Raw genomic sequence first — 12763 nt, forward strand, 5'->3', positions numbered from 1 at the left:
CTAAAGTTTTTGTTTGGCATAATATGTATGCCTCCGTTGCAACATGCAATTTCCTAGTAGAAATATAATGTTTATTAGAGAAAATGCCTACACTTCTCTCACCGAAAGGAGTGTGGTGTAAATTCACACAAAATTTAAAAGTATTTATCCTTGCGCTTTTGAAAGGGCACTTATGAGGGAAACACATGCGTCTCCCCCCTACAAAAAGGAGTAGAAGATCATTTCACATAAAGTCTACTCCATCTATAAATAAATATAAGAGTGTTTAGATCACTACTCTTATATTCGAGGGAGCACTTATCAGCGTATATGGTTTGAAAAGATTACTTTCAGGATAAACGCCTGCACTTTGCCCCCGCGAAAAGAAGTAGAAGAATAAAACGTTCACCAAAACGGCACCCATTCCCATGGCATTGCCGGCAAGTGTCACCGTCGCTTGCCTGCTTTGGCCTCCGTACGCGGTGATAGATCCAACACGCACCACGCAGGAGGTGGGTCTAGGCGACGGCACCTAAAATATCCTCCCCCATCGGCACGAAACCTAGGCGGAAAAACAACAGCTACCAACACGTAAAAGTGAACCTTTTTTATTGGTAGTCCACCTTTGGAAGAAACAAGCTCTAGCTCACGAGTTTACTATCCGCCCCAGTCGCCCAGAGGGCGGAGGGGCCCCGTGCCCCCGTCACCCCGTCGCAGGGCGACTAGTCCGCCTCGACAGCGTGGGGCAATACGCTCGCTCGCCGACTTCTTTCCAGTCCGTTGCGCGCGAATACGTACGCCCGCGCCGTCGCGCGTATACGTATGGCCGCAGCGCAGCGCGGCGGCTTCCGTTGGCGGTGGCGCGCGGGCGAGCGCGTCCGTTACTGCCTGCCGTGGCGTGCCGTGGCCCGAGGCGAGGGCGGGGGGCGGGGCGACACGACAACCCCCACCGCCATGTGGATAACGGCGATCTCTGAGCAGCCGCGCTAGCTTAGCTGGGGCCAGCATCGCTTTCCGCCCTTATCGACTCCGGCCGGGGAGATCCAACCGCTGGCCACCGCGTTCCATTTCCCTTCGCTGGACACGACACGACCCCCCCTCCTTTTCCGTCCTGGCCGCAGACATCTTCGGCTTCGCTCACCTGACGATTAAAATCCGTTCCAACAAAGCATCCCATTTCTCCGAGGAACCAAGTAGTAGTTATTTATTTTTGCAGTAGAACCAAGTAGTGGTAGCAGCATCCCATTGGTGTATAACATAATTGTACTACTCCCTTCGTTCCAAAATATAGCGCGTCCTCGGTTTCCGTGCTTCAACTTTGACCATTAATTTAATCAACAAGACCGACCGCGGCGGGCGAAAAAATTATACCAATAAATTCGTATTCAAAAAAAGTTTTTAATTATATAATTTTTGATCCCGCCGCAGTCGGTTTCGTGGGTTAAATTTATGGTCAAAGTTGAACCTCGAAAAGCGTGGGCGCGCTATATTTTGGAACGGAGGGAGTAGTACTGGTGGTACTTGTACAGTACTTGCGGCGGTATCAGCTGGTCGACCATACGTAGGGTACGTGGAATTGAGGGGAGAGAGGGCAGAGTGATGGAGGCGATTGGACACGGGCGATTTTTCTCGGGGTGTGGGGCTGGATTTAAAAGGGGGCAAGCTAGCCACCAAAAAGGGTGTCCCCGCAGGGCAGTAAACGGCAGGGCGAGGCCACGTGCGCACGAATCACGGCGCGGAATCCGACGGCGGCGAGGGGACGCTACCCACCCCGCACCCAAAAGCCAACGTGCCGGATTGGCACCACCGCGCGGTACACACCACCCCACCCCACCCCACCCCACCCGAGCGAGCACCGCAACGCCAACGCCAACGCCTCATCCCGATGCCGCGGCCGCTCTGACTCCCACCCATCTCCCCACACCCCCAACCCCCAATCGAAAGCAAGACAAGCCAAGCCAGCCAGCCAGCGAGAGAAGAAGCGAAGAAAGGAGGAGAGAGGGAGAGAAAAAAAAAATCCTCCGTCCACCGCCTCCGCCGCCGCCGCGCGCTCCGTTCGCTGACGCGGGTCTGCGCGCCGATAAGGGGCAGCTGGAGGGCTGTGAGCTGAGCGGAGCGGCGGCCGCGGCGCCAGATCGACCGGGGATGCCGCCCAATCCGACGGAGCCGGAGCAGCCGGAGGCGGCCGCGACGCCGGCGCCGCCCAAGAAGAAGAGGAACCTCCCCGGGACGCCAGGCGAGAGCGCGCGCTTCGGGTTTTGCGGGGTGGTTGGTACGGCTCGCGCGAGCTTTCTTGGTCTGATGGTGGTCGGTTTCCGTGTGCTTGTGCAGATCCGGACGCGGAGGTGATCGCGCTGTCGCCGGGGACGCTCATGGCGACCAACCGGTTCGTGTGCGAGGTGTGCGGCAAGGGCTTCCAGAGGGACCAGAACCTGCAGCTCCACCGCCGGGGCCACAACCTTCCGTGGCGGCTGCGCCAGCGCGGCCCCGGGGCGGCGCCGCCGCGCCGGAGGGTCTACGTCTGCCCGGAGCCCGGCTGCGTGCACCACTCCCCCGCCCGCGCGCTCGGGGACCTCACGGGCATCAAGAAGCACTTCTGCCGCAAGCACGGCGAGAAGCGATGGGCCTGCCCACGCTGCGGCAAGCGCTACGCCGTCCAGGCCGACCTCAAGGCCCATGCCAAGACCTGCGGCACCCGCGAGTATCGCTGTGACTGCGGCACACTCTTCACCAGGTACTGCTTCCAGCTCGGTTCCCCCCAATTTCGATGGTCCCTTTTCCTTCCCTTTGAAGGGCAAATGTTTGTGCTTTTGTTTCATTCATCAGTCGGCGTGCTGGCTTGATTCAGGAGAGACAGTTTCGTGACACATCGCGCTTTCTGTGGCGCTCTCGTGGAGGAGACCGGCAGAGTGCTCGCTGTTCCGGCGCCGCCTTCGCCTCGGCCACCTGATTTGGAGGAGGTTGAGGAGAATGTGGACAAGGACAAGGAGAAAGAAGAGGAGAATGTGGATAAGCACAAGGAAAAGGAGGATGAGGGGGACAAGGGGGGAGAAGATGAAAATGAGACTTCTGCCGTGGCCGAGGTGGATGAGCCGCAGCACGTTGAGGCAGCAATGGAGGAGCCACAGCCGCAGCGGATTCCGTCGTCGCCATCTCCAACGCCGCCATCTCCAGCGCCACAGGAGCAGCAGCCAATGGTGGCAGTTGTGCCAAATTTGGATGGTATGCTTCTTTTGCATTTTGCAATGTGTTTGTCTTACTATCTATTCATAGACTATGTTAGATTTATAGCAAAGTCATTCTCCCTAAATCCATCTTTATTTGTTATTACTGTAACAAGAAAAGGAATACATGAGTCTTGTTTCTTTCCCAATTTAGCTAGTCTTATGATCATTTAGGCAACAATGATGAGTGACTTGTTCTTCCGTACTGTGCCTATATGTTACAGAGCCAGTGGTGGTTGTGGAGCCAATTGTGGATATCAAGCAAGAGGAGGAGGATAAGCGAGATGAAGATGTTTGCTTCCAGGAAGCCGATAAGTACGACGTCGCTGAACTAGAAGACTCCAACTTGCCAGATAATGATACCCCGATGCCTCCTTGTTTCCTCCCCTCGCCCTCGGATGCCATTGGTACAGATGGCAGCAGCACCAGTTGTGGCACAGTCAGCAGTGCATCCAATTCCATTGCGCCAGCAACGACGACTAGCACATTTGCGGGGCTGTTTGCATCAGCCACAACAAGCACCACTCCCCAGAGTAGATCGCTGCGTGATCTTATAGGTGTTGATCCCACCTTCCTTTGCCTTGCAATCGGTACACCATCATCTCTGTTCCCACAGACAGATGCAAGCAACCCCGGCAACTTTGCTCCACCACCAGCACCGCACATATCTGCGACTGCACTCCTGCAGAAGGCTGCTGAGGCTGGAGCTTCGCAAGCAGGCACATCTTTCTTGAAGGAGTTTGGTCTTGCAAGTTCCTCCTCATCAACCCCATCCAGGCCACCTCAAGGAAGGTTCATCGAGAGCAGCTCAACGCAATCCCAGCAGCCCCAAGGAAGGTTCATCGAGAGCAGCTCAACGCAATCCCAGCAGCCCCAAGGAAGGTTCATCGAGAGCAGCTCAACGCAATCCCGGTTACCTCAAGACAGGCTCATCGACAGCATCTCAACACAATCCCGGTCACCTCAAGACAGGTTCATCGACAGCATCTCAACACAGTCCCGGTCACCTCAAGACAGGTTCATCGACAGCATCTCAACACAATCCCGGTTACCTCAAGACAGGTTCATCGAGAGCAGCTCAACACAATCCCGGTTACCTCAAGACAGGTTCATCGAGAGCAGCTCGACACAATCCCGGTTACCTCAAGACAGGTTCATCGACAGCTCAACACAATTTCGATTACCTCAAGACAGGTACATCAATAACTCGATGCCATCGAAGCTATCTCAAGGGAGATTCATGGATACCTCACTGCCATCCCAGCAACTGCTACCTCAAGGAAGGTTCTTCGACAACTCGCCAGCATCAAATCTGTCTCAAGGAAGGTTCTTTGATAACTCTCAACCATCCAATCCAACTCAAGGAAGGTTCTTCATCAACTCGCCACCATCCAATCTACCTCATGGAAGGTTCCCTGATTATTCGACACCAGGAAGGTTGCCTCAAGGAATGTACATCGATGGCTTGCCACAATCCAGGCTACCACAAGGAAGGTACATCGACAACTCACCGCAGGCCAAGCTACCTCAGGGGGGAAGGTTCGTTGATAGCAATCCACAGCAATGGCACCAAAGGAGCAATAATCATAACCAGCTAATGGATATGGAGCCTGGGCCGATGGTATCTGGTAGCCTTGGACTTGGTCTCGCCTATGAAGGTTCAAATCCAAGGTTGCCAGATTTGATGATGGGGCAATCACCACTGTTCGGTCCCAAGCCTGCCACTCTGGACTTCCTTGGGCTTGGCATCGGAGGGACCATGGGCGGCTCCACGGCCAGCGGTGGCCTACCGGCATTGATGGTGGGAGGAGAGCTGGACATGGGGTCTGCCGCACAGCCGCCCTCTCCATGGGAGGAGGCACAGAGAAAGACCAACGGCCGCACGATCCTGTGAGGTTCTCTTTTTTGTAAACCTTAGGGGGCTTTTGTGCTTTGGCTCATCCATTCTTTCAGCTGCTGTGTTGTGTTGGGTGGTGGTGGTAGGAAAGCTAGAACCGTGCATGTAAGCTGCAGAACCTGTACATAGATCTTCCGTCTCCCCACCCCCCTCTCCTGTCTAAATTAAAAGCTATTACTATAGAGAGAATTTGATCTTTGTGACCTTTGTGGCCTGTTCCTGTCGAGATGCGACGAGGTGGTAACAGCAGCAGTAGGGGTAAGTAGAGCGGTTTGGTTAGTTGCCTTTGCTAGTGGTAGCTTGTGGTGCCAAATTGCCGACGCAGGATTGCTTCGGAAAAGGAAAGGCTGTGAGACTGGGACAGCGAAGGGGCAAGTGAAAGGTGTTTTTTAGTTTCGGCCTGTTGCTATCGGTCAATATACTTCGGCCAAACTATCCTCAGGCGAGTCTAGCCTCTGTGCTTTTCAGAATCACCGCGCCGTTTTTTTTCCCCAAGCCGGTCTTCTTTGCTTTGCGTTTTGCTGGCCATGTCGTCACCGGTGAATGTGATGGGGCATCAGTCTCTTTTGCGTATCGTGCTACATGTTTTTTCACCGGTGTTGGGTTATCAAATCAGTTGTTTCTGTCGCAACAGAAACGGCCTGAGGAGGATGTCCTCGTTGACGGTAACTTTTTTTTTCTCCTTTTCTTATTATGCCGACAAATGGTTGGTGTAAGCTCTAGTGCAGAACCAGTGGATCGTTCCATTTAGGGCCGCAAGTGCAATTTGACAGTGTACAGTCGCAGCGGTACGATTTGCAGCTCCGTTCTGATGCCCGAACACACGAGTTCCTGATTCGAAAGCAAGCAGGCACGCTCGGCTAGGAGGGGCCTAGATCTAGCTACCTCCTAGAGAGATAAGCTAAAAGCTGTTTAGCAGATTGACGGCACTCAACTCTGGAATCGCCTAGCCTTGTGGGGGAACCCAGCCAGTAGAATCGAATCGGATCCCCCATCTCCCCGTCGCTCCCGTCCACAGAATACAAATGAGCAAATTTCATACAGTTATTACGAGTTTGGCAGGTTAAAATTATGCCGTGGCAAAAATTTATCCGGGCTCTAAAATATATATCCCTCAGATATAGTAGTACTAGCAGTTTTAAATATGCTGCTTCGCTAGTTGACGACGAGTTTCATACTTGATGTCTACACAATGTTCCCTAAAATTTCCTCCCTCCTTTCAACTCTATAGCCTACCTACAAGATACGTATATGCAAATTTATTTATGAAAAACAACAGAAAAAGTCAGACTAGTGTTTAGACGTAGTACATGGCAGGCAGAACCAAGATTTTCAACCAAGTTTTTTGAGTGCCATGTCTAGGACTGATCAAATCCCGGCAGTAAAGAGTGGAACGGAGTACGTCAGTACACATATACTGTAAGTATCCTCGGACTCTTGTTATTATCTTTTGTCAGGAACATGCTATCCAACCTAAGGTCTTTTTCTTTCCTTCTTGGACACGTGCTAACACCCTTCTGGAATGGCAAACTGATGGTGGCGGCAACATACGTTGTTCATGTCAGGCTACAGTCTTCTTTTGTTCCTCTCAGGACCGGTTCTTTTCATTAAAACATGTCGTGTTCCTCTCGGATAAAACGCAAGGGGTCGAACGTGTCGAGATTCTGGACCCAGGTCGTACAAACTCTACAGCCTTGCTGGTTTGACATGTCGCGCGCAGCCCAATCAGTGGAGTGAAAGTGAAAACGCAAGACATCCCGCTTTTCTATTCTAAATAGAAGAAAGTAACACCAAGAGGCGCAAAAATATCTAAAACAACGGACCAGGTTTCAGAGAACAGGATAACTCGTAACCTGCACCACGGAGTCTGTTCAACTAAATAGAATATGCTTTATACTCGGAAAGAAAAAAAGTGAGTGGAATCCTATAGCAATCTTTCTTTTTCTTTTTCTTTTTTGCGGGGGAATCCTATAGCAATCTTATTCGAACACGCCCACATCAAGAATTTCACACAAGCAGCAATCTGCCAAGCAGAGAATCTAGTAAGACCGAATATAGTCCAAAAAGTCTATGGTATTGTTGACACTGGATTTTGAAAAAGCTTTTGACATGATTGAACACAACACAATCTTGGAGATACTCACGGCAAGAGGGTTTGGAGATAGATGGATTATGTGGATTAAGATGATCTTTTCTTCTGGGGTCTCTTCTATGCTACTAAATTGGGTGCCTGGAAAACAGTTTCATTGTAAAAGAGGAGTGAGGCAAGGAGATCCTTTATCTGCACTCATTTTTGTGCTGGTTGCTGATTCCCTTCAGACAATTTTAAATAAAGCTATGAGAGCAGGTTTAATTCAAGCACCAATTGAATCAACATCCAACCCTGATTTCCTGTCATACAGTATGCAGATGACACAATCATAATTCTGCCTGCCAGTCTAATTCAAGTGGAGCAAGTGAATAATTTGTTGAAGCACTTTGCCAACCAAACTGGGCTTAAAATAAGCTACCACAGATCAGTCATGATTCCTATAAATGTGCAGGAAGAGGCCTGCAGTCAGATTTTACACTCCGTGGGATGCAAAAGGGGAACCTTCCCATTTACATATTTGGGCATGCCATTGAATACCAGTAGGCTCAAAGCAGAGGATTTCCCCTTGATATGTCAACAAATAGAGAGAAGACTATCTGTATGTTCTACAATAATTTCCTATGATGGCAGACTGCTTCTCATAAAATCTGTTTTCTCTGCCCTGCCAATTTTTTTCATGAGCATTCTGCCACTGCCTGCATCAATCACGAGCCAGATCAACAAATACCCCAAAAACTTTCTGTGGAGAAAGTATGGAGAGTTAGTGGCTGGACCAACACTAATTGCGTGGGAAAAAGTCTGCATGCCTAGAAAACAGGGTGGGCTTGGAATTTTGGATGCGAGTTTGCACAATAAGGCCTTAATGATGAAAAATGTGCAGAAGTTCCTTGATAAGGAATCACCACCTTGGGTTCAACTAATCTGGGAGAAGTATTGTTCTCAGACAATGCCAGGTGACAAGTTAGTTGGATCCCACTGGTGGAGAAGTCACCTAAGATTGCTTGAAGATTACAAATCCAACTCACTATGTAGACTAGGCAATGGTCAGGCAGTTCTACTTTGGCATGATAATTGGACTGATCAACCTCTCAAGGACAAATTCCCCGAACTTCTCTCATTTGCAAAGGATGATGCTTTATCGTTTAATGACTGGAAAAATGCCGAGGATCAAATCCATTTGTTCAACACTCCACTCTCCACTCATGCATTCTCTCAGTTCAATGAGCTACAAAGATTAATACAGACACAGAGTAATGATCATCAGAAAGATTTCTGGAGTTGCAAGGCACAGAAAAACAAATATTCTTCCATTCTGATGTATCATCACTTAAGCCCTCAATAGCAAAAATAACGTATCTTCAAATGGTTGTGGAAGAGCTCATGTAGATTGAGACACAAATTCTTCTTCTGGCTCCTTCTGCATGATAGGGTAAACACCAGAAATTTACTTAAAAGGAAATCTTTCACACTAGAAAGTTCCACATGTGTGTTCTGCCATGAAGACATGGAAGAAACGGCACAACATCTTTTTTGGGACTGTGGATTCTCCCAAGACTGCTGGCATAGTATACTTCCTAGAAAAAACTTGGTATTTCATTCTTAGATGATATCCTCCTGGCAAAAGCTGAATTACCGAGCCGCATTGCATTGGAAATCATAGTACAAGGGTGTTGGGCCATATGGGGGAAATAAATTGATTTTTTTAGAAAAGAAGTTCCGAGTGTAAACTATTGGAAATTCAAATTAAGAGAGGTCCTCAAACTTATTGAGCATGAAATCAAAGCAAAGTACTTGGAGGCTTTGCAAAGATGGATCGGTGATCATCTAGGATGAACACTACGTGGTACAGTTTTTTGCTTGATCATGTTAGAAAAGTCTAGAATAGGATACGTGCTCCTTTTCTTTTTGCTTTTTTGTATATTTGTACCATATTAATTTTGTTAATAGAAAATACCATAGAACTATTGTTCTACGGTTTGAGCTGTAACGCCCTCGATGCGGCTATATCTCCCACGTGTCGAAGCACGACTTAGAGGCATAACCGCATTGAAAGCAATGTCACAAGTGAGGTAATCTTCACAACAACCCATGTAATACAATAAGGGAAAGAGATACATAGTTGGCTTACAATCGCCACTTTCACACAATACATGAATAAGCATTACATCATCCAGATACAATCAAGGTCTGACTACGGAACCAAAATAAAAGAAGACTACCCCAAATGCTACACAGATCCCCGATCGTCCCGACTGGGCTCCACTACTGATCAACTGGAAATGGAACAACATAACGAACACGATCTTCATCGAGCTCCTCCTTGAGCTCGGTTGTGTCACCTGCACGATTTCATCGGCACCTGCAAACTGGTTTTGGAAGTATCTGTGAGTCACGGGGACTCAGCAATCTCACACCCTCGCGACCAAGACTATTCAAGATTATAGGTAGGGTAAAAGGTATGAGGTGGAGCTGCAGCAAGCGACTAGCATATATGGTGGCTAACATCCGTAAATGAGAGCGAGAAGAGAAGGCAAAGCACGGTCGAGAAACTATGATCAAGAAGTGATCCTAGAACAACCTACGTCAAGCATAACTCCAACACCGTGTTCACTTCCCGGACCCCGCTGAGAAGAGACCATCACGGCTACACACACGGTTGATGTATTTTAATTAAGATCAACTTCAGATTTTCTACAACCGGATTAACAAATTCCCATCTGCCCATAACCGCGGGCACGACTTTCGAAAGTTCAAATCCCCGCAGGGGTGTTCCAACTTAGCCCATCACAAGCTCTCACGGTCAACGAAGGATATTCCTTCTCCCAAGACAATCTGATCAGGCTCGGCATCCCGGTTACAAGACATCCTCGATAATGGTAAAACAAGTCCAGCAAGACCGCCCGATGCGCCGACATCCCGATAGGAGCTGCACATATCTCGTTCTCAGGGCACACCGGATAAGCAATCCGTACAACTAAAACCAGCCCTCGAGTTTCCCCGAGGTGGCGCTGCAAGGGGCTCTAGTTTGGACCAACACTTAGACACGCACTGGCTCGGGGGGTTTAAAATAAAGATGACCCTTGGGCTGGTCTAACCCAAGGGAAAAAGAGACTAGGTGGCGAATGGTAAAACCAAGGTTGGGCCTTGCTGGAGGAGTTTTATTCAAAGCAAACTGTCAAGGGGTTCCCATTATAACCCAACCGTGTAAGGAACGCAAAATCCGGGAACATAACACCGATATGACGGAAACTAGGGCGGCAAGAGTGGAACAAAACACCAGGCATAAGGACGAGCCTTCCACCCTTTACCAAGTATATAGATGCATTAATTAAATAAGAGATATTGTGATATCCCAACAATAATATCCATGTTCCAACAAAGAACAAACTCCAATCTTCACCTGCAACTAGCAACGCTATAAGAGGGGCTGAGCAAAGCGGTAACATAGCCAAACAACGGTTTGCTAGGACAAGGTGGGTTAGAGGCTTGGCTTAACAATATGGGAGACATGATAAGCAAGTGGTAGGTATCACAGCATAGGCATAGCAAAAGAGCGAGCATCTAGCAAGCAAAGATAGAAGTGATTTCGAGGGTATGGTCATCTTGCCTGAAATCCCGCAAGGAAGAAGAACGAGTCCATGAAGAAGACAAATGGACGAAGTCGAATCGGTTCCTCACGAATGCGACGTTATCGGAACCAACCCGAAGAAGCAACACCGGAAAGAAACACACAACATAGTAAACAACCAACACATGAACATGGTATGATATGCGGGATGCGGTATGTGATGCATATGCATGATTTGGAAAGGAATGATTGAAACTGGCCTCAACTTGGAAATCCAAGAGTTCCACTGGAAAGGTGATGTGATTTCGGTTGAAATCGATATAAAGATCACCGGAATACGATGCACGGTTTGGAAATGGCAAGCAAAACAAATATGGCACCGGTCTGCGATAAACAGCAAGTAGCCTTCTAAATGCATCAAGAACAACATGATACAACACTCCAACATAGTAACAAAATACATGGTAGGGATCCACTCATGATGCTTGAAAAAAGATGAACACTGAGCTACGGCTAATTCACCCAATAGCAGGTTCAAACAAGCATGGCAAAAGTGCAAAAGATAACAGGTTACAGACTTAGTGAAATTAGCAGCATGTCAGGAATTTATCATCAGGAAGCAATCTTTAGAACATGAAAACTACATGCTACAGGAACATTTCATGGCAAAGCAAGGCATGAAATGAAGCTACTCTAAGCATATAAGAAAAGTCCCTTAGTGACCATGAGCCAAAAGGGATCAGAAAATACAATTGCAAGCATGTGAACATAACAATTAACGAAAACAGATTCAGACTTAGTGAAAAACTGGAGCATGCAAAACAGTTAACAAGTAGGCATGTTAACGAGCTCGATGCACTCACTACAAAGCATGGCATGACAGACTAAGCATACATCCATCAAGAAGACATGGCATAGAAGTTAGACATGGCAAGAACAACAACATAGCGTGCATGGATCAACAACAACAAGCTCGGCAAAATCTATAAACATGTTAACAATCTACCAGAAACATTTTATAGCAAAAGTAGAGCTCGATTGACTCAAGCTAGGGTGCTCCATAATTGCATACAAAGACAAGGATGGATAGAGCACAACAATATTAACAAAACATCCTTACAGATCATCCTCAAAAGAGGCACGGATCACTAGGAAACAACATGAACATATGGCATAAAAAGAAAAATAGGACAAGGACTTAGTGAAATTCTAAGTCCCTAAAATCAACATCATTGAGTAAGCTACTTTGCATGCTTGTGCTAGTCACCACAAATATCACAAAAATACATGGCATACACCCCTGTAAAGATGGCATGGCATTCTACAAAACACATGTAGAGCTCAGGATCATAGCATGCACACATTAATCATGGCAAAAATGACAAAAGGCCATTTGCTAAAACAGATCTGAAATAATCATCACATAGCCCTCTTCCAACAGCATTTCGGGCATCACGATGAGCTCAAATGAAAATGATGCAATAAGATGAAATGATGTACTCGTTGAGATGAACATTTTGATATGCTACACGCACGAATCGGAGCCACGATGAGGAAGTTATGATGCGATGAAGATGGGCACATGAATCTAGAAACTTCGGGGACTTGGTGGAATTTTACCTCCGCGAAAGTCAACGTGGGACGGAGAGAAGCGGGACGAAGAGATCCGGGACGAGGGAGGCCGTTTGGTTCATCTCCTGGTGGATCTGGCCCACTCCGGCCGGATCTCCCTGGAGAAGTTCGCCGGAGATGGGGAAGCTCGTCAGAGAGGGAGGAAGAGGGCACCGGAGTTGTCAAGGTCACTGGATCCGGCCGGATCGAGGCCGAAGCGAGGTGGAGGCACCATGGCCGACGATGGAGAGAGCAACTCCAGCGAGGAGCTCCATGGCGGGGCGGCGGCGGCCGGTGAAGGGCGGCGCAGAGGGCGGCGGTCGCCGGCGGAGAGGATCTGTGGCGGCGGGGCGAGCCGCGGCGCGAAGGGCGGCCGGCGGGTTCGTCGGGGA

The 12763-nt window shown here is 48.6% G+C and overlaps 1 protein-coding gene across 2 annotated transcripts; it reads left to right on the top strand.

Moving 5' to 3' along the window:
- The first annotated feature begins 1857 nt into the window (after window positions 1–1857).
- LOC119353981 (zinc finger protein ENHYDROUS-like) lies at window positions 1858–5305 on the top strand. 2 transcript variants are annotated; one of them, XM_037620690.1, is made up of 5 exons: window positions 1858–2215; window positions 2311–2713; window positions 2828–3201; window positions 3428–3995; window positions 4041–5305. In XM_037620690.1, exons 1-5 carry the CDS (start codon window positions 2125–2127, stop codon window positions 5095–5097), a joined length of 2493 nt encoding a protein of 830 aa, XP_037476587.1. In that variant the 5' UTR covers window positions 1858–2124; the 3' UTR covers window positions 5098–5305. The 2 variants fall into 2 exon arrangements, with proteins under 2 accessions (XP_037476587.1, XP_037476586.1); XM_037620689.1 differs by having other exon boundaries at window positions 1859–2215; window positions 3428–5305.
- Window positions 5306–12763: the final 7458 nt, after the last annotated feature.

Source organism: Triticum dicoccoides, chromosome 2A, assembly GCF_002162155.2.
Source record: "Triticum dicoccoides isolate Atlit2015 ecotype Zavitan chromosome 2A, WEW_v2.0, whole genome shotgun sequence".
Taxonomy (NCBI): Eukaryota; Viridiplantae; Streptophyta; class Magnoliopsida; order Poales; family Poaceae; genus Triticum; species Triticum dicoccoides.